The 21,691-nt window shown below is 37.0% G+C and overlaps 1 protein-coding gene across 3 annotated transcripts in view; it reads left to right on the forward strand.

The window, feature by feature from the left end:
* Positions 1-21,691, forward strand: part of FAF1 (Fas associated factor 1) — a 490,154-nt gene that overhangs the window by 202,153 nt on the left and 266,310 nt on the right. For all 3 annotated transcript variants that reach the window (XM_049700116.1, XM_033435552.2, XM_012534460.3), the window contains one exon: positions 19,876-19,967. In XM_049700116.1, coding sequence (XP_049556073.1) covers positions 19,876-19,967 — 92 coding nt within the window. The remainder of the gene's footprint in view (positions 1-19,875; positions 19,968-21,691) is intronic.

Raw genomic sequence — 21,691 nt, forward strand, 5'->3', positions numbered from 1 at the left:
GCGTCTCCCTCCCTCCCACTCTCCCTGTCCCACCCCTCCAGGCGGTCACAAAGCACCGAGCTGATCTCCCTGTGCTACGCGGCTGCTTCCCACTAGCTATCTGCCTTACGTTTGGTAGTGTATATATGTCCATGCGTCTCTCTCGCTTTGTCACAGCTTCCCCTTCCCCATATCCTCAAGTCCATTCTCTAGTAGGTCTGTGTCTTTATTCCTGTCTTACCCCTAGGTTCTTCATGACATTTTTTTTTCTTAAATTCCATATATATGGGTTAGCATACGGTATTTGTCTTTCTCTTTCTGACTTACTTCACTCTGTATGACAGAATCTAGGTCTATCCACCTCATTACAAATAGCTCAATTTCATTTCTTTTTATGGCTGAATAATATTCCATTGTATATATGTGCCACATCTTCTTTATCCATTCATCCGATGATGGACATTTAGGTTGTTTCCATCTCCTGGCTATTGTAAATAGAGCTGCAATGAACATTTTGGTACATGACTCTTTTTGAATTATGGTTTTCTCAGGGTATATGCCCAGTAGTGGGATTGCTGGGTCATATGGTAGTTCTATTTGTAGTTTTTTAAGGAACCTCCATACTGTTCTCCGAATGGCTGTACCAATTCACATTCCCACCAGCAGTGCAAGAGTGTTCCCTTTTCTGCACACCCTCTCCAGCATTTATTATTTGTAGGTTTTTTGATGATGGCCATTCTGATCGTTGTGAGGTGATATCTCATTGTAGTTTTGATTTGCATTTCTCTAATGATTAATGATATTGAGCATTCTTTCATGTGTTTGTTGGCAGTCTGTATATCTTCCTTGGAGAAATGTCTATTTAGGTCTTCTGCCCATTTTTGGATTGGGTTGTTTGTTTTTGTGTTATTGAGCTGCATGAGCTGCTTATAAATTTTGGAGATTAATCCTTTGTCAGTTGCTTCGTTTGCACATATTTTCTCCCATACTGAGGGTTGTCTTTTGGTCTTGTTTAAGTTTTCCTTTGCTGTGCAAAAGCTTTGAAGTTTCATTAGGTCCCATTTGTTTATTTTTGTTTTTATTTCCATTTCTCTAGGAGGTGGGTCAAAAAGTATCTTGCTGTGATTAATGTCATAGAGTGTTCTGCCTATGTTTTCCTCTAAGAGTTTGATAGTTTCTGGCCTTACATTTAGGTCTTTAATCGATTTTGAGCTTATTTTTGTGTATGGTTTTGGGGAGTGATCTAATCTCATACTTTTATATGTACCTGTCCAGTTTTCCCAGCACCACTTATTGAAGAGGCTGTCCTTCCTCCACTGTACATTCCTGCCTCCTTTATCAAAGAAAAGGTGACCATATGTGCGTGGGTTTATCTCTGGGCTTTCTATCCTGTTCCATTGATCTATCTTTCTGTTTTTGTGCCAGTACCATACTGTCTTGATTACTGTAGCTTTGTAGTATAGTCTGAATTCGGGGAGCCTGATTCCTCCAGCTCCGTTTTTCGTTCTTAAGATTGCTTTGGCTATTCGGAGTCTTTTGTGTTTCCATACAAATTGTGAAAATTTTTGTTCTAGTTCTGTGAAAAATGCCAGTGGTAGTTTGATAGGGATTGCAGTGAATCTGTAGATTGCTTTGGGTAGTAGAGTCATTTTCACAATGTTGATTCTTCCAATCCAAGAACATGGTATATCTCTCCATCTATTTGTATCATCTTTAATTTCTTTCATCAGTGTCTTATAATTTTCTGCATACAGGTATTTTGTCTCCTTAGGTAGGTTTATTCCTAGATATTTTATTCTTTTTGTTGCAATGGTAAATGGGAGTGTTTTCTTGATTTCTCTTTCAGATTTTTCATCATTAGTGTATAGGAATGCAAGAGATTTCTGTGCATTAATTTTGTTTCCTACTTTACCAAATTCATTGATTAGCTCTAGTAGTTTTCTGGTAGCATCTTTAAGATTCTCTATGTATAGTATCATGTCATCTGCAAACAGTGACAGCTTTACTTCTTCTTTTCCGATTTGGATTCCTTTTATTTCCTTCTCTTCTCTGATTGCCGTGGCTAAAACTTCCAAAACTATGTTGAATAAGAGTGGTGAGAGTGGGCAACCTTGTCTTTTTCCTGATATTTGTGGAAATGCTTTCAGTTTTTCACCATTGAGGATGATGTTGGCTGTGGGTTTGTCATATATGGCCTGTATTATGTTGAAGAAATTTCCCTCTGTGCCTACTTTCTGGAGGGTTTTTATCATAAATGGGTGTTGAATTTTGTCGAAAGCTTTCTCTGCATTTATTGAGATGATCATATGGTTTTTCTCCTTCAATTTGTTAATATGGTTTATCACATTTATTGATTTGCATATATTGAAGAATCCTTGCATTCCTGGAATAAACCCCACTTGTTCATGGTGTATGATCCTTTTAGTGTGCTGTTGGATTCTGTTCGCTAGTATTTTGTTGAGGATTTTTGCATCTATGTTCATCAGTGATATTGGCCTGTAGTTTTCTTTCTTTGTGACATCCTTGTCTGGTTTTGGTATCAAGGTGATGGTGGCCTCGTAGAATGAATTTGGGAGTTTCATCCCTCTGCTATATTTTGGAAGAGTTTGAGAAGGATAGGTGTTAGCTCTTTTGTAAATGTTTGATAGAATTGGCCTGTGAAGCCATCTGGTCCTGGGCTTTTGTTCGTTGTAAGATTTTTAATCACAATTTAAACTTCAGTGCTATTGATTGGTCTGTTTATATTTTCTATTTCTTCCTGATTCAGTCTTGGCAGCTTGTGCATTTCTAAGAATTTGTCCATTTCTTCCAGGTTGTCCATTTCATTGGCACAGAGTTGCTTGTAGTAATCTCTCATGATCTTTTGTATTTCTGCAGTGTCGGTTGTTACTTCTCCTTTTTCATTTCTAATTCTGTTGATTTGAATCTTCTCCCTTTTTTCCTTGATGAGTCTGGCTAATGGTTTATCAATTTTGTTTATCTTCTCAAAGAACCAGCTTTTAGTTTTATTGATCCTTACTATCGTTTCCTTCATTTCTTTTTCATTTATTTCTGATCTGATTTTTATGATTTCTTTCCTTCTGCTAACTTTGCGGTTTTTTTGTTCTTCTTTCTCTAATTGCTTTAGGTGCAAGGTTAGGTTGTTTATTCGAGATGTTTCCTCTTTCTTAAGGTAGGATTGTATTGCTATAAACTTCCGTCTTAGAACTGCTTTTGCTGCATCCCATAGGTTTTGGGTAGTCGTGTCTCCATTGTCATTTGTTTCTAAGTATTTTTTGATTTCCTCTCTGATTTCGTAGGTGATCACTTCGTTATTAAGTAGTGTATTGTATAGCCTCCATGTGTTTGTATTTTTTACAGATCTTTTCCTGTAATTGATATCTAGTCTCATACCGTTGTGGTCGGAAAAGATATTTGATACAATTTCAATTTTCTTAAATTTACCAAGGCTTCATTCGTGACCCTAGGTATGATCTATCCTGGAGAATGTTCCATGAGCACTTGAGAAAAATGTGTATTCTGTTGTTTTGGGATGGAATGTCCTATAAATATCAATTAAGTCAATCTTGTTTAATGTATCAAATAAAGCTTGTGTTTCCTTATTTATTTTCCTTTTGGATGATCTGTCCATTGGTGAAAGTGGGTTGTTAAAGTCCCCTGCTATGAATGTGTTACTGTCGGTTTCCCCTTTATGGCTGTTAGTATTTGCCTTATGTATTGAGGTGCTCCTATATTGGGTGCATAAATATTTACAATTGTTATATCTTCTTCTGGGATCAGTCCCTTGATCATTATGTAGTGTCCTTCTTTGTCTCTTCTAATAGTCTTTATTTTAAAGTCTATTTTGTCTGATATGAGAATTGCTACTCCAGCTTTCTTTTGGTTTCCATTTGCATGGAATATCTTTTTCCATCCCCTCACTTTCAGTTTGTCTGTGTCTCTAGGTCTGAAGTGGGCCTCTTGTAGACAGCATATATATGGGTCTTGTTTTTGTATCCATTCAGCCAGTCTGTGTCTTTCAGTGGGAGCATTTAATCCATTTACATTTAAGGTAATTGTCGATATTTATGTTTCTATTTCCATTTTCTTAATTGTTTTGGGTTTGTTATTTGTAGGTCTTTTCCTTCTCATGTGTTTCTTGCCTAGAGAAGTTTCTTTAGCAGTTGTTGTAAAGGTGGTTTGGTGGTGCTGAACTCTCTCAGCTTTTGCTTGTCTGTAAAGGCTTTAATTTCTCCATCAAATCTGAATGATGTCCTTGCTGGGTAGAGAATCTTGGTTGTAGGTTTTTCTCCTTCATCACTTTAAATATGTCCTGCCAGGCCCTTCTGGCTTGCAGAGTTTCTGCTGAAAGATCAGCTGTTAACCTTATGGGGATTCCCTTGTGTGTTATTTGTTGTTTTTCCCTTGCTGCTTTTAATATGTTTTCTTTGTATTTATTTATTTTTTTTTTACGGTACGCGGGCCTCTCACTGTTGTGGCCTCTCCCACTGCGGAGCACAAGCTCCGGACGCGCAGGCTCAGCGGCCATGGCTCACGGGTCCAGCCGCTCCGCGGCATGTGGTATCTTCCTGGACCGGGGCACATACCTGTGTCCCCTGCATCGGCAGGCGGACTCTCAACCACTGTGCCACCAGGGAAGCCCTGTATTTAACTTTTGACAGTTTGATTAATATGTGTCTTGGCCTGTTTCTCCTTGGATTTATTCTGTATGTGACTCTCTGTGCTTTCTGGACTTGATTAACTATGTCCTTTCCCATATTAGGGACGTTTTCAACTATAATCTCTTCAAATATTTTCTCAGTCGCTTTCTTTTTCTCTTCTTCTTCTGGGACCCTTATAATTCGAATATTGGTGCGTTTAATGTTGTTCCAGAGGTCTCTGAGACTGTCCTCAGTTCTTTTCATTCTTTTTTATTTATTCTGCTCTGCAGTAGTTATTTCCACTGTTTTATCTTCCAGGTCACTTATCTGTTCTTCTGCCTCAATTATTCTGCTATTGATCCCATCTAGAGTATTTTTTAATTTCATTTATTGTGTTGTTCATCGTTGCTTGTTTCATCTTTAGTTCTTCTAGGTCCTTGTTAAATGTTTCTTGCATTTTCTCTATTCTGTTTCCAGGATTTTGGATCATCTTTACTATCATTATTCTGAATTCTTTTTCAGGTAGACTGCCTATTTCCTCCTCATTTGTTAGTTCTGGTGGGTTTTTATCTTGCTCCTTCACCTGCTGTGTGTTTTTCTGTCTTCTCATTTTGCTTATCTCACTGTGTTTGGGGTCTCCTTTTTGCAGGCTGCAGGTTCATAGTTCCCGTTGGTTTTGGTGCCTGTCCCCAGTGGCTAAAGTTGGTTCAGTGGGTTGTGTAGGCTTCCTGATGGAGGGGACTAGTGCTTGTGTTCTGGTGGATGAGGTTGGATCTTGTCTTTTTGGTGGGCAGGCCCACATCTGGTGGTGTGTTTTGGGGTGTCTGTGTACTTATTATGATTTTTGGCAGCCTCTCTGCTAATGGGTGGGGTTGTGTTCCTGTCTTGCTAGTTGTTGGCATAGGGTGTCCAGCACTGTAGCTTGCTGGTCGTTGAGTAAAGCTGGGTGTTGGTGTTGAGATGGAGATCTCTGGGAGATTTTCGCCGTTTGATATTACATGGAGCTGGGCGGTCTCTTGTGGACCAGTGTCCTGAAGTTGGCTCTCCCACATCAGAGGCACAGCACGGACTCCTGGCCGCAGCACGAAGAGCCTTTCATCCACAGAGCTCAGAATAAAAGGGAGAAAAAGTAGAAAGAATGGAAGAAAGGAAGAAAGGAAGGAAGGAAGGAAGAAAGAAAATAAAAGAAAATAAAATAAAGTAAGATAAAGTAAAATAAAGTTATTATAATAAAAAATAATTTTTAAGAAAAAATTTTTTTAGAAAAGTAAAAGCAAACAAACAAACAAAACAAAAAAACCGGCGGATAGAACCCTAGGACAAATGGTGAAAGCAAAGCTATACAGACAAAATCTCACACAGAAGCATACACATACACACTCACAAAAAGAGGAAAAGGGGAAAAAATAATAAATCTTGCTCTCAAAGTCCACCTTCTCAATTTGGGATGATTCGTTGTCTATTCAGGTATTCCAGGGATGCAGGGTACATCAAGTTGATTGTGGAGCTTTAATCCGCTGCTTCTGAGGCTGCAGGGAGAGGTTTTCCTTTCTCTTCTTTATTCGCACAGCTCCCGGGGCTCACTTGATTTTGGCCCCGCCTCTGCGTATAGGTCGCTGGAAGGCATCTGTTTTTTGCTCAGACAGGACGGGGTTAAAGGAGCAGCTGATTCGGTAGCTCTGGCTCACTCAGGCCAGGGGGAGGTAGGGGCATGGTGCGGGGTGAGCCTGCGGCGGCACAGGCTGGCAGGACGTTGCACCAGCCTGAGGCACGCTGTGCGTTCTCCTACAGAAGTTGTCCCTGGATCCCGGGACCCTGGCAGTGGCGCGCTGCACAGGCTTCCTGGAAGCGGGGTGTGGATAGTGACCTGTGCTCGCACACAGGCTTCTTGGTGGCGGCAGCAGCAGCCTTAGCGTCTCACGCCCGTCTCTGTGGTCCGCGCTGGTAGCCGCGGCTCGCGCCCGTCTCTGGAGCTCCTTTGAGCAGCGTTTTTAATCCCCTCTCCTCACGCACCAGGAAACAAAGGGAAGAAAAATTCTCTTGCCTCTTTGGCAAGTCCAGAGTTTTCCCTGGACTCCCTCCCGGCTAGCCGTGGTGCACTAACCCCCTGCAGGCTCTATTCATGCCGCCAACCCCAGTCCTCTCCCCGCGCTCCGACCGAAGCCCGAGCCTCAGCTCCCGCCGGCCCCGCAGGTGAGCAGACAAGCCTCTCGGGCTGGTGAGTGCCGTTTGGCACCGATCCACTGTGCGGGAATCTCTCCGCGTTGCCGTCAGCACCCCTGTTGCTGTGCTCTCCTCCGCGGCTCCGAAGGTTACCCGCTCCGCCACCCGTAGTCTCCACCCGCGAAGGGGCTTCCTAGTGTGTGGAAACCTTTCCTCCTTCACAGCTGCCTCCCAGTGGTGCATGTCCCGTCCCTATTCTTTTGTCTCTGTTTATTTTTTCTTTTGCCCTACCCAGGTACGTGGGGAGTTTCTTGCCTTTTGGGAGGTCTGAGGTCTTCTGCCAGCGTTCAGTGGGTGTTCTGTAGGAGTTGTTCTACGTGTAGATGTATATCTGATGTATTTTCTGAGAGATGAGAAGTGCTTCCAGACACCAGAACTCCAGGCTAAGATCAGAGGAACAGGACAGATTGCTTACATTTCCCCTGAAATGGCTGCTAGTGTTGGAGGGTCTCCTGCAGAGGCCAGGAGTGGCTCTGTTTCACCGTGGGGACAAGGACACTGGCAGCAGAAGTTCTGGGACGTACTCCTTGACGTGAGCCCTCCCAGAGTCTTTCATTAGCCCCACTGAAGAGCCCATGTTGGCAGTGTTCTTTATTTTCGTTGTGGTGGTGGTTTTACAGGAGTATACATTTGTCAGATACCATCTCATCAAACTGCCTCTTGGATAAGTTCAAGTGCATTACCGTAGCACATATACCCTTTCTTATCTGGTCTTATCCTACCTTTCTAGCCCTACTCCTTTCCTTCCCTTGTAAGTACCTAGTTCTGATTTCATTGTATGCCTACTATGTGCCAGGTGCTCTTCTAGTCATTTAAGGATAGGCTTGACATTAAAATGTTTGTTAAGCTCTTACGGTAAGCAGCTTCAGGGGTTAAAAAAATACAGTCCCCAAAGGACAAATTAAGCAGTTGGGTAGTATGACAGAAAGCCACCACCTTTAGACAGAAGTGATTATTAAGGTAAACTAGTATGAAGCAGTAGTTCTGTGGCAAAGCTGTGGATTATGGAGAGTCCACAGCAACATCTAGCTGGTACCAACATGCTTGATAGCTAAGCCATTTCTTCTATTCCTCCATCCCTCTCATCTTCAGATTCTATCATTTATTAAACTCCATAGGAGTGTTTCTAATTTTATATGCATAAAAATCACCTTGGGAAGGGAATGGGGGATTGATTAAATGTATAAGTCCTGGGCCAAATACTGTAGATTTAGATTCTAATTCTATAATGGGGTAGAGCCCACAAATCTGCATTTTTGAAAACAAATAGTACAGGTGATTCTGATGAAATTGAAGAACTATGTCTTAAGAAACATCGCTAAAGAGTCTTTTTCACAGATTACTGTCTTGTGCATCACCTTTTCCATTTTCAACATAAGCAGTTTATACTTTCCTTCACTTTTTCTTATCTTGCTGTTTTAATACCCTCTGCTAATAGGTTTCCTCTTTTCTGTTTCCCATTCAATTCTTCGCTCTACTGCTAGATTTTCTTGCTTAAAATGAATGAATAACAAGTTCCTCAATATACATGGTTGCAATCTGGCACTTAGAAGAAAGACTTTCAACAGCTATTAGTTGCTTTGTTCACTCTTTCTTTCTTGAGTCCCAGGATAGAAATTGCCTTCCTCTGTTTTTGAATAATTCATTTCCAACCGCATTCCTGCTCCATTGTTTGTTGTAGAAAATTTATGAAATGGACAAAAGTGTGGAAAAAGTAAAAATTACCAGTAATTCTACTTTTAACTACAGGTAGCATTTTGCTGCATTTACTTCCAGTTTCATTCTATGTCTGTTGTATAAATCTATGTTTTACAAAATTGAGAGAGACTATATTTGATGCTTTAGAAACTGCTTTTTTTTACTTGTAGTATTATATCATCATTTTCCATATTTTAAAATACTCTTGAAGCACACAGCTTTTAAAGCCTGTACTATGATTTATCGTAGCATTTTCCTTTTGCTGGTTATTCTGAGCTCCCCTCCATTCCTGATCTCTCACTATAACATACTGCAGTGAAGTTTGTTGAACCTCAGTGATTATTTTTCTACATAGAGATGCCTAGAGGTGCAATTCTGCGTGAGAGGGGATGCACATTTTAAAAGTTTTAGATATATTCTACCAAATTACTCTTTAGAGAAGTCTTATTTTAAATTGCCATCAACAGTATACTAATTTATAGTCTTGCCAGTAGCTTGTGATATTAAAAAAACAAAACCAACAAAGACCTCAAGAGATCGGAGTATAAAACTCTTAGAAGAAAATATAAGGGAAAGCTTCATGGCATTGGGTTTGGCAGCGATTTATTGTATATGATACCAAAATACAGGAACAAAAGAAAAAGTAAGTGAATCAGATCTCATCAGAATTCAGAAGTTGTGTATCACAGATGCTATCCATAGAATGAAAAAGCAACCTACAGAATGGTAGAAGATATTTTTGAACCATATATCTGATAAGGGACTAATATCCAGAATATATAAAGAACTCATACAATTCAACAGCAACAAAAAACAACCCAAATAAAATTGTTCCCACTACAAAAAAGAAATGATAATAATGTGATATGATAGAGGTGTTAGCTAATGCTACAGTGGTAATCATATTTCAATGTATAAATGTATCAAATCAACCCATGTATACATTAAACTTACACAATGGTTATATGTCCATGATATCTTAATAAAAAAATTTTTTTAAATGGGCAAAGGACTTGAATAGTTGTTTCTCCAGAGAAGATATACAGGTGACCAGTAAACACGTGGAAAGATGCTGAACAACATGAATCACCAGCAAAATGCAAATCAAAACCACAATGAGATACCACTTCATACCCCTTAGAATGACTGTTCTAAAAAACAACCAAACAAACAAAAAGTAACAAGTGTTGGCAAGGATATGAAGAAATTCGAACCCTTGTGCATTGCTGGTAGGAATGTAAAATGGTGCAGCTGCTGGAGAAAGAGTATGGCAGTTCTTTAAAAAAATTAAACATAGAATTACCATATGATCCATCAATTTCACTTTTGAGTATATACCCCAAATAAATGAAAGTAGGAACTTTTACAGAAAAACAGAACAAAAAGTAGAAGCAACCCAAGTGACCATCGACTGCTGAATGGATAAGCAAAATGTGGTATGTACATACAGTAGAATATTGTTCAGCTTTAAAAAGGAATGGAATTCTGCTATATACTACAACATGGATGAATGTTGAAGACACTATGCTAAATGTTTCATAAGCCAGATGCAACAAGGACAAATATGTGTTATACCACTTACAAGAGATACCTATAATAGTCAGATTCCAGCAAGTAGATAGTGGTTACCAGGGGCTGGGGGGAGGTGGGAATGGGGAGTTATTTAATGGATACAGAGTTGCACTGTGGGCTGATGAAAAGTTTTGTAGATGGATAGTGATGGTGGTTGCACAATGTGGAATGTATTTAATGTCACTGAACTGTACACTTTAAAGTGGCACATTTTTATGGTATGTATCTTTTATTACAATAAAAAGGAAAAGAAAAAAAAGCTTTGTCAGTTTAGAAATAAATGGTATCTTATGTTTTCAGTTTAGTTTTCTTTTACTACTCAGTTAATACACTAGGTTTATTGGCTCTTTTGTATGTAAGTTTATATGTTTCTATTGTGACTTTCTTTTAAATTTTTTTAAAATTTATAAGAATTTTTTATATATTAATGAGATTATCCTTTCATCCATTACTTGTTTAGCAAATATTTTCCCCATTTATATTTTCATTTTATTGTGCTTTTCAAGATACAGAAGTTTTTTTTATTTTTACAGTATTGGACTTTTCCTTCACAGTTTTTCTTTGTTTGTGCTTAGGAAACCCTTCCCATTCTGACATATTACTCACTTTCTGTATTTTCCAAAGTGCTTAACTTAGTGCCGTACACATATTGGGTAGAATGTGAACGTGAGGTTTTAGAACTGGAAGAGCCCTTAGAGGACATTTAGTCTAAATGCTTTATTTTACAGGTATGTAAACTTAAAACTCAGGGAGGCTGCCCTGCCATGGTAGTTAGTAGCAGACTCCAGAACAGCCAGTCACTGTCTTTTGACTTTTAGCCCAGTCTGTTATCCACTGAACTAAAACAATTCTGCTGTATGGATAGTGAGCACAGAGTGTCTTTATTTGGGTAAAGGTTCTACAATACAAGAAGCAAAGAGGTAAACAGAAAACAAAGTTTCTAATGAAAAGTGTTTGATAATCTTTACTGATCATTATGCCTCATAAATGACTGGAACTTTTTCTCCCTGTAAAATTATTTTAAATACTTCCCTTACATGTTAGTTATAATCATTAGGTTTCTTTCTGTATTAAGGGGAACATTAATATTTAGGAAAAAAAGACTTCTGTCTTTTAATCTTACAGCCTTTATAGCAATCTGATATACATCAGCCTTTATAGCAATCTGATATACATCAGCCTTTATAGCAATCTGATGGAGTGTTTTGTGTGCATTGTTGGGTATAATCTCAAATCCTGTAGGACCCATTGACACACTGTAAATAACCTAAAAATGAGTAGCGTTTTCTGGAATCCTTTTGTTTCAGACTGCCTACATATGCACATATTTATGATTCTTGTTGATAATTATAGGTGTTACAGAAATGATCTTTTTGTTTAAATTTATATGTTTGAGCAGCAAGATATACAAGGGCTGCATCTTTGACCATCTGAGATGGGAAGGTATAGAGGGAAAAGCAATGGAACATTGCCTTGTAGTCTTTGCCATTAACTTACTACTTGTTCTTGGGTAAGTCATATCCCAGAATGATTTTAAACAGCCTCTGAGCTGGGTCCTTTCTAGCCCTGAAAGTCTAATGTTGTTGCTTCTGCTATAGAATCTTAATCTGATTTTTCTCAAAAGAATAGTTTCACAGTTGAAACAAGTGTTTGTAGGGGTTGGTGGCTTATAATGTTTAAAATAAGGAAATGAATGGAGGCAGTAGAAGATTTCTGACATTACAAAAAATGTGATTTGAACAAAGGAGGAAGAAATTCGCTTTTGAGAATTGTGCTTGAGAAAAATCCACATGATACATTATTTCTCATTTTGTTTTTTCTAGGTGACAGGTTTGATTTTCTTGTGTCTACTGGTAGACTAAGTCTCATTTTTCTTTGGGGTTGGTTCTTACTTTTTGGTGCCATGTTGTGTTGATATTTTTTAAAAAAAAATGGAACAAGGCGTCATTAATATGAAATGTATTCTTAGCTTTTTAAAAAAAATTAATGTGGAATTTGAGGCCCAGAGAGGGCCTATAAATTGGCTCAGTAATTAATAGTTACTTAGTGATAGAATTGGGATAATGCTTTTGAACCTAGTGATCATTACTTTTGTACAGTCAGTCTCAAGGAATCCCCCAAATTTCTGAACTATACTTTTGAGAATCACTGCTTTAGATGTACCAAAATAATGTCATAAAGATGTCTCAAAAGGCTCAGCCTATATGCATGAAATGTAAGGACCTGTCAAAATAAACTTCTACACTCCTTAGGGTCAAACCATTAAATGCAGACCCTCATTAATGTAATTTTCATAATGTCTTGCATTCAGTCAAAAACTAGGAGACATGAGAAGTAGCAAAATGTGACCCATAGCCTGAATAAAAATTAGAAAATAAAAACATATTCATAAATGGCAAAAATAATGGAATTAGGAGAATTTTAAAACAGCTGTTATAAATATGTTTAAGGATTTAAAAGAAATCAAGAACTTGAATAAAGAATTGAAAAAAACCCGCAAAAAAAAAAAAAAGAATTGAAAAAAACCAAAGGAAAATTCTAGAGCTAAAATTTAAGATCTGCAATAAAATATTTACCCTGAAGGATTTAACAGATAGATGCTATTAAAGCAAAGATCAATGAATTTGAAGACATGGCAATAAAAACAGTGTACAGTGAAGTACACACAGCAAAAATACAGGGGAGAGGGCAAAGGACGGAGCTTAAGTGACCTGTCATGAAATAAAAAGTGGCCTAATATATACGTGATTAGATTCCCCCAAACAGAGGGGCTAATAGAAAGGGGGAAATTTTAGAGAAATAATAACAGAAAACACCCCCAATTTGATGAAAACCGTAAACTTACAGATCTAAGAAGCTTAGTAACTCCAAGTAGGAGTAACTCAAAGGAAACCACATCATATTAAAACTGCTGAAAATCAGTAGTAGAAGAAAATTTAAAGTAGCCAGAGGTGAAGAGACAAAGACACATTCCATATAGGGAAAAAAAGGAGATTTAAAAATAATGACTACAGACTTCTTATCAGAAGCAGTGCAAGCCAGGAAACAATTTGGTGATATTTCTAAGTGCCAGAGGAATAAAATGTCAACCTGGAATGCTATATCCAACAAAAATATCTTTCAGAAATGAAGACTAAATAAAGATGTTTTTTTCACACAAACAAAAACTACAAGAAATATTAAAGGAAGTTCCTCAGGCCGAAAGAAAATGATACCAGATGGGAAATTAGATTAACACAAAGAAATGAGAAGCACCAGAAATGGTAACAATTTGGGTATATACAAAATATTTTCTTTCTTTTTAATTTCTTTAAGAGATAAATGACATTATAAAGTAAAAGTAAGAGCAATGTATTGTGTGTTTTGTAAATTATGTAGAGATAAATGTATGAAAACAATGCAAAGAATAGGAAAGGGGAAAGGAAGTATGCTGTTGTAAGACAAGTCCTGTGTTACTTGAAGGTGGACTCTGTGAAGTTGAATATGCATATTCTAAACCCTAGAGTAATCACTAAAAATAAAACACACATAATGGTTATTAAGTCAAGGTTTGAAATGAAATGGAATATCTAAAACTGTTCGATAAATGCAAATGAAGGTAGAAAAAGATGATAAAAGAAAAAAAATCAGGACAAATAGAAAACAAAATAAGACTATAGATAATTACAGTAAATATAAATGATCTCACATCCTTATGAGAAAGGTAGAGATTGTGAGACTGGATAACAAAGGAAAACCAATTATATATGTACAAGAAACCCACTTTAAGTATAAAGCATAAGATTGAAATATACATATAAGAAAATAGTAATCAATATGTATGTTATATTAACAACATTATGCTATCATGCTAATATTAAGTGATGTAGACTTCTGGACAAAGAATATTATGAGGGATAAATGGGGACATTTCATAATGATGAAAATGTCAATTAATCACAAAGACGTAAGTATCCTAAATATGTGTGTATATAATAACAAAAGCTTGAAAGTATGTGAAACAAAACTAATCAATAGAACTGCAGTGAGAAAAGAACAAATCCACAATTATAATTGGAGATAACATTCCTTTTTTATAGTAATGTGCAGAACGACAGACAGAAAATATAAACAGAATATCAACCAGTTCGACCTACTTGAAATGTATAAAATGCTTCTCATAACCATAGGAAAATACATATTCTTTTCTCATGCATTTGCAACATTCATTAAGGTAGAAAATATGCTCAACCATTAAACAAGTCACAGTGACTTAAAGTGACTTAAAAATCATGTGAGGTATATTCTCTAACAACAGTGGAATTAAAATAGAAATCAAAGGAATCTGGAAAATCCTGATATATTTGGAAATTAAACAACATACTTCTAAGTAAACCATAGGTCAAAGAAGAAATCACAAAGGAAATTAGAAAATATTTTGAACTGAATTGTGATGGAAACGTGGCATATCAATGTTTGTTTGATGCTAACAAAGTGGTATTGAGATGGAAGTTTATGGTTCACATGCTTAATTACAAAAGAAGGTAGTTCCAAAGGCAATGATCAAAGCTTCCAGCTAAGAAATAGGAAAAGTGTCCCTACCCCACCCCAGCCCACCCTTCTGCTTGCAGGAACCAGATTTACCTTCACCAGCTAGATTGGAAAACCTCATAATTCATAGAGGATAGAGTACAGTTGACCAATGACCTCATTCTTTGGATAGAATACAGTTGACCATTGAACAACACTGGGGTTAGGGACACCAACCTTTTGCACAGCTTAAAATCCACATATAACTTATAGTCAGGCCTCCATGTACTCCATTCCTCTGTACCTGCATTTCCTCACTCACTGATTCAACCAACTGTGAATTGTATAGTACTGTAGTATTTACTATTGAAAAAAATCCATGTATAAGTGGACCCCCACAGTTCAAACCTGTGTTGTTCAAGGGTCAGCTGTACTCAGAAGGCTCTTGCCTCAGTAGTGTCAAGATAAGCCGTAGATTAAATGCTGCACAGGTGGTACCAACATCTTAAAAGCAAAGACCCAAAAGCACTGAACTGTTTCCAGATAACTTAACTGCCTCCCAGAGCAAAGCTCAGTATATTTATAGGAATAAAAAACATTCAGCATCCATCAAGGTAAAATTCACAGTGTCTCGTATCCAGTAAAAAATCGCCAAGCATACAAAGAAGGAGAAAAGCCGGCCCATACTGAGAAGAGAAATCAATTAACCAAAAACAACCCAGAATTGACATAGATGTTGGAATTCGCAGATTAAGGACATTAAAACAGTTATTATAGCTATATTACTTATGTTCAAAAAGAGAGAGGAAGGATTTAAAATCATAAGTAATTGAAAAAGTAAAAATAACCCAGATCAAATGTCTAGAGGTTAAGACCATGATGTCTTGAGATGGGATTAATAGAAGATTAGATATTCAAGAAGAAAAGATTAGTGAACTTGAAGACATCACAGTAGAAACCAGTTTGGAAAAGAGTTTGACTGTTTCCTACAAAGTTAAAAATACACTGGCCATCCCTCTCTTAGGTATTTACCCAAGAGAAATGAAATCATATGTCCATCAAAGACGTGTATGTTACTGTTCATTGCAACTTATTTGTAATAGCCTCAAACTGTGGAAAACACAACATGTCCATAACCAGTGGGTAGATAAACAAATTGTTGTATATCCATACAATGGAATACTACTTAGTAATAAGAAAGGGATTATCATTACGTGTAACAATGTGGAAGAATCTCAGACAATATATTTTGAATGCAAGAAGCCAGATTTTAAAAGAACATTCTGAAATTCCTTCTATCTAAAATTCTGTATAATTCAAGCTAATTCACAAATCAAATCACTGGTTCCCTGGAGATATGGTAGGGGAAGTGTGGAGGAATTAACAAGGGGCATAAGAAAAGTGTTAGGGGGAGGTGAATAAATTCATAATCTTGATTATGATGGTGGTTTCACTGGTATATTTGTCAAAACTTACAAATTGTGGATTTTAAATATGTGCAGTATTTTATATCAATCATAATAAAGCTGTTAATTTTTTTTGAAAAGAGCAAATCAAACCTTAAGTAAGTATGGAAAGAAAACAAATCATACACATGCACACAGAAATCAATAAAGCAGAAAATGGATAAACAGTAGAGAAAATGAACAAAACCTAAAGCTGTTTTTTGAGATCAGTTAATTGATAGTTCTCTTGCTAATGTGAATAAGAACAAGAGAGAAAACACAAGTTAATCATATTGAAAATGAAAGGTACCTACAGACATTGAATGGATTATAAGACAACATTAAGAGCAAATTTAGGCCGGTAAATTTAAAGTTACATGAAACATTAAAAAGGTAGAAAAAGGTAGAAAGGTAGAAAAACTCTTTTTAAAGGTGTAAGTTACTACAGCTGACAGAAGCAAAAATTTAAAGTCTGAGTAACTCTACATTTAATATATAAAGTTATTGATAGTCAACAATCAAAACCTTTCCCCAAAAAAACCCAAGCCCAGATGGCTTCACTGGTAAAGTTTGTCTAATATTTAAGGAAAAAATGTTAGCAGTCATTCACAAATAGAGAAAGATGAAATGTTGCCTAATTCATTTTATGAAACCAGCATTAACCCTGATACTAAAACCAGACAAAGACATTACAGGAAAAGGAAACTATTACAGACTATTTCTTACAACCATAGAGGCAGAAATCATTTACAAATATTTGTAAATTGAATTCATTAAATATAATAAAAGTATATACATATGTATATAATATAACTCACGGTCAAGTGGGCTTTACCCAGGACTATAAGGCTTGTTTAACAATTTGTACATAATCCATTATTGTAGTTCACCATATATTAGTACAATGAATGAAAAAATTCATTTGATCATTTCAATAGATGGAGGAAAAAGCATTTCACAGTACTTAACAACAATATTTAAAATTTCGTGTTTTTTGTTTTTAAATAATTAAACTCGCAGCAAAGTAAGAATGGAAGGAAACAATTCCATGAGAGTTCTCTTTTCTCCGTATCTTTGCCGCCATTTATCTCTTACTTTTTGACGGTAGCCATTCTAACAGGTATGAGATGATACCTCATTATGGTTTTTGGTTTGCATTTCCCTAGTGACTAGTGATGTTGAGCATCTTTTCATGTACCTATTGGCCATTTTTTTTTTTTTTTTTGCGGTACGCGGGCCTCTCACTGTTGTGGCCTCTCCCGTTGCGGAGCATAGGCTCCGGACGAGCAGGCTCAGCAACCATGACTCACGGGCCCAACCGCTCTGCGGCATGTGGGATCCTCCCGGACCGGGGCACGAACCTGTGTCCCCTGCATCGGCAGGCGGACTCTCAACCGATGCGCCACCAGGGAAGCCCCCTATTGGCCATTTTTATATCTTCTTTGGAAAGATGTCTAATCAAGTCCTTTGCCCATTTTTAATTGGAGTATTTGGGGGTTTTTTGGCTATTGAATTATATGAGTTCTTTATATATTTGGGGTATTAAACCCTTATCAGATATATGGTTTGCAGTCAGTGGACTGTTCCTTGATGACATCTGCATATCTTCTCAGTTTTCGAAGTAACATACAGGAGTGCCATCTCGTGTTAAGATCTTTGGAGTCAGGCAGACCTGGATATAAAAACTGGCTCTGAAACTTGCTGCATTCTAGCGCTTCACTGCCCTAAAATATTTTGGATATTCTTGAAACAACTATTTATTGAGAACCTATACTGGCCAGATACTATGCTAGACACTTATGTGTGTATTACCTTAATTAATATGACTTAAAGCTAACAACCTTTTTTGAGTCCATTTTATGTATTGGACACATAGTAACACAAAGTATTTTCCATTCCGTATGTCATTTAATACAGCAACCCAATGAAGTATTGGTACTATAGTTATTATTCCTACTTTAGAGAAGAAGAAATTGAGACCAACAGAGAAGAATTTTTTGAATATGAGGAACTCAGGTTGCTGTCATGGCTCTGGGTTTGTTTTCTATTCTTTTCTACCTGTGGAACAAAAGACTTTTTTTGTATTATATGTTACCCAAGCTTGCTGCAAAGACTAACTGGGACTTTAACTTAAAGTCTCTTTTTGTTTTTCCTTTCCTTTAGGTTATGAATGCTAAGGGTGTCTCCAAGAGTTTAAGCAGGAAGTGTCAGGTGAAGATAAGTTTCAAAGAGGAAAGCACTGGGCAGGCTTGTAAGCGTATAAGCCCAGTTCCAGATAGGTACAGCTTTAGAAATAGCAACCTTAGTCACAAATGAAAAGACAGTGTTTATATGTATTTGGTAAAAGAAGTATGGCTCACCTTTCTCTCATTTCCATGAACAGAACAATCCTTTGTCAGCAGTGATATTTTTGAAGGTCAAAGTTGACAAATTTTGTGCTTCTAAAATATAATGTTGAATCAGAATTCTTTTTATGATGTTTAATTGCTATCCAAAGTGCCTAGATAGGAATTTTCTTTAGGAAAGTAAAAATATGTCACTAAGGCCATGAAGAGTTTGATTGTAGCTTTGCTTGCTTAGGCAACTGTGCTTCCATAGAACTTGTGTAGTGTAAGCTTCACCCGCCATCTTTTCCTTTATCGGCATGGAATTACTTTTCTTTTAATGTATAGTATAATCATTTTCTGCAGTGTTCAATCACTTAATATAAATGAAATTGAATTATGTGTTAATCTATAATTATAGACTAACCAACCTAATAAAAGCATATATATGAAATATTTGTACATTCTGATTTAATGATCTGTTTATTATACTGTAGTACCAGAAATTAGCTGGTTAATTTATAAGTAGACTCGATTCCTGAAAAGTAATTTGTGGAGTACTGGGAAAATTGTGATTCCTCCCTGTTTCTCATTAGCATCATTTTCATTTTTTCCTTTTTACCTTTTGGTCTTTGTCTTCACTGAATAGAATATCCTGGCCTTTGATTTGGCTCTCCTTCACAACCCAGCTATACTTCAAGTTTGGTTTAAATGCAGCTGTATTTCAAGCTGGGTTTAAGTCTCATCTGTCTCACAAAACTTTCTCTGACTATTTGATCCACCATAATTTTTTTTCTTTTCTGAAATTCTGCTGCTTTTCTCTTCAGCACAGTTTAAATTGTCTTCTAGATTATATACATTGACTTTTATTATTTTTTTCCAGCTACATTCATGGATGTTATCTCCTTTCACCCTCGAACCCTAGAGGTAGATAAGATAGGCAATATTATTCCCCATTTTACAGATGCAAAAAATCTTATCTTAGAGGTAGATGAGATAAACAATATTATTCCCCATTTTATAGATCCAAAAAAAAAACAGGTAAGTTATTTGATTTCTTCAAGATAAGACTTCTGCCCAAGTCTTCATTCCACAATTTGCTTTCCCTATACTATAATGCCTCAAGTTTTGTACTTTACCGACTACTCCTACCATATGCTGAGCACATATAAATATTATCAGTTGGTTTAAAATAGATTATTTCCTTTCAAACCCCCAATCACTGATATCTGTTTCTTTTTAAAAAGGTACTTAAGTAATTGTGGAGTCTTTTATCATAATGGTGGAGCCTTAGTTCTTCAAAGGCACAACATGTTGTATGATCAAGATTTGAAGTTTGGACTACTGAAATTTTTCATATGCATTCATCAGACAGATGTCATTGACTGTGGACCATATGCCTAATATTAATGCTAGCTCTGGATATGAACAAATATTTATTGCATTATTTTGTTAGTAATATCTGGTCTCCTCTTTTTCGTACAGGAGAAATTAAACAGATTCTAGAAAATGAACTTCAGATACCTGTGTCTAAAATGCTGTTAAAAGGCTGGAAGACTGGAGATGTGGAAGACAGTGTGAGTTTAGTAACTGCATAAAAATAAAAGAAAATTAAGTTATGCTATTGACTAAATGATGTATAAAATTGTTTTTTATTAATGTTGTTACATATGGCAGTTGTAGGTTTGGTAATAGTAGCTGAGTTTAAGGAATCAGCAAACAATGTTTTTCAAGCTAAAACATTTTCATAGTAAACCAACAACAGTTTTAAGTGAGTTAGATATGTAAGTGGCATGTTTTTCCTACTTCTAACTATTTTATAGGAGTTAATTTGACATTCTTTTTTGACAGCTTTTACATTTTTCTCAAACCTCATATGATGTCAGTATCAGTAAGTGCCTTGGAATAATAATTTTTTTCTTAACATCTTTATTAGAGTATAATTGCTTTACAATGGTGTGTGAGTATCTGCTGTATAACAAAGTGAGTCAGCTATACATATACATAGATCCCCATGTCTACTCTCTCTTGAGTCTCCCTCCCACCCTCCCTATCCCACCCCTTCACGTGTTCACAAAGCACCAGGCTGATTTCCCTGTGCTATGCAGCTGCTTCCCACTAGCTATCTGTTTTACATTTGGTAATGTATATATGTCTATGCCACTCTCTCACTTTGTCCCAGCTTACCTTCCCCCTCCCTGTATTCTCAAGTCCATTCTCTATGTCTGTGTCTTTATTCCCATCCTGCCCCTAGGTTCTTTAGAACCTTTTTTTTAAGATTCTGTTTATATGTGTTAGCATACAGTATTTGTTTTTCTCTTTTTGACTTACTTACTTCACTCTGTATGACAGACTCTAGGTCCATCCAGGTAACTCAATTTCATTTCTTTTTATGGCTGAGTAATATTCCATTGTATATATGTGCCACATATTCTTTATCCATTCATCTGTTGATGGACACTTAGGTTGCTTCCATGTCCAGGCTGTTGTAAATAGACCTGCAATGAACATTGTGGTACATGACTCGGTTTTTTGTTTTTTTTTTCTTGCGGTACACGGGCCTCTCACTGCTGTGGCCTCTCCCGTTGCGGAGCACAGGCTCCGGACACGCAGGCTCAGCGGCCGTGGCGGCCGTGGCTCACAGGCCCAGCCGCTCTGTGGCATGTGGGATCTTCCCGGACTGGGGCATGAACCCGTGTCCCCTGCATCGGCAGGCAGACTCTCAACTACTGCGCCACCAGGGAAACCCTACATGACTCTTTTTGAATTACGGTTTTCTCAGGGTATATGCCCAGTAGTGGGATTGCTGGGTCAAATGGTAGTTCTATTTTTAGTTTTTTAAGGAACCTCCATACTGTTCTCCATAGTGGCTGTATCAATTTACATTCCCACCAACAGTGCAAGAGGGTTTCCTTATTCTCCACACCCTCTCCAGCATTTATTGTTTGTAGATTTTTTAATGATGAACATTCTGAGTGGTGTGAGGTGATACCTCATTGTAGTTTTGATTTGCATTTCTCTAACGATTAGTGATGTTGAGCATCCTTTCATGGGTTTGTTGGCAATCTGTATATCTTCTTTGGAGAAATGCCTATTTAAGTCTTATGCCCATTTTTGGATTGGGTTTTTTGTTTTTTTGATATGGAGCTGCTTCAGCTGCTTGTAAATTTTGGAGATTAATCCTTTGTCAGTTGCTTCATTTGCAAATATTTTCTCCCATTCTTAGGGTTATGTTTTTGCCTTGTTTATGGTTTCCTTTGCTGTGCAAAAGCTTTTAAGTTTGATTAGGTCCCATTTATTT

The sequence above is a fragment of the Orcinus orca genome, chromosome 1 (assembly GCF_937001465.1).
Source record: "Orcinus orca chromosome 1, mOrcOrc1.1, whole genome shotgun sequence".
Lineage (NCBI taxonomy): Eukaryota > Metazoa > Chordata > Mammalia > Artiodactyla > Delphinidae > Orcinus > Orcinus orca.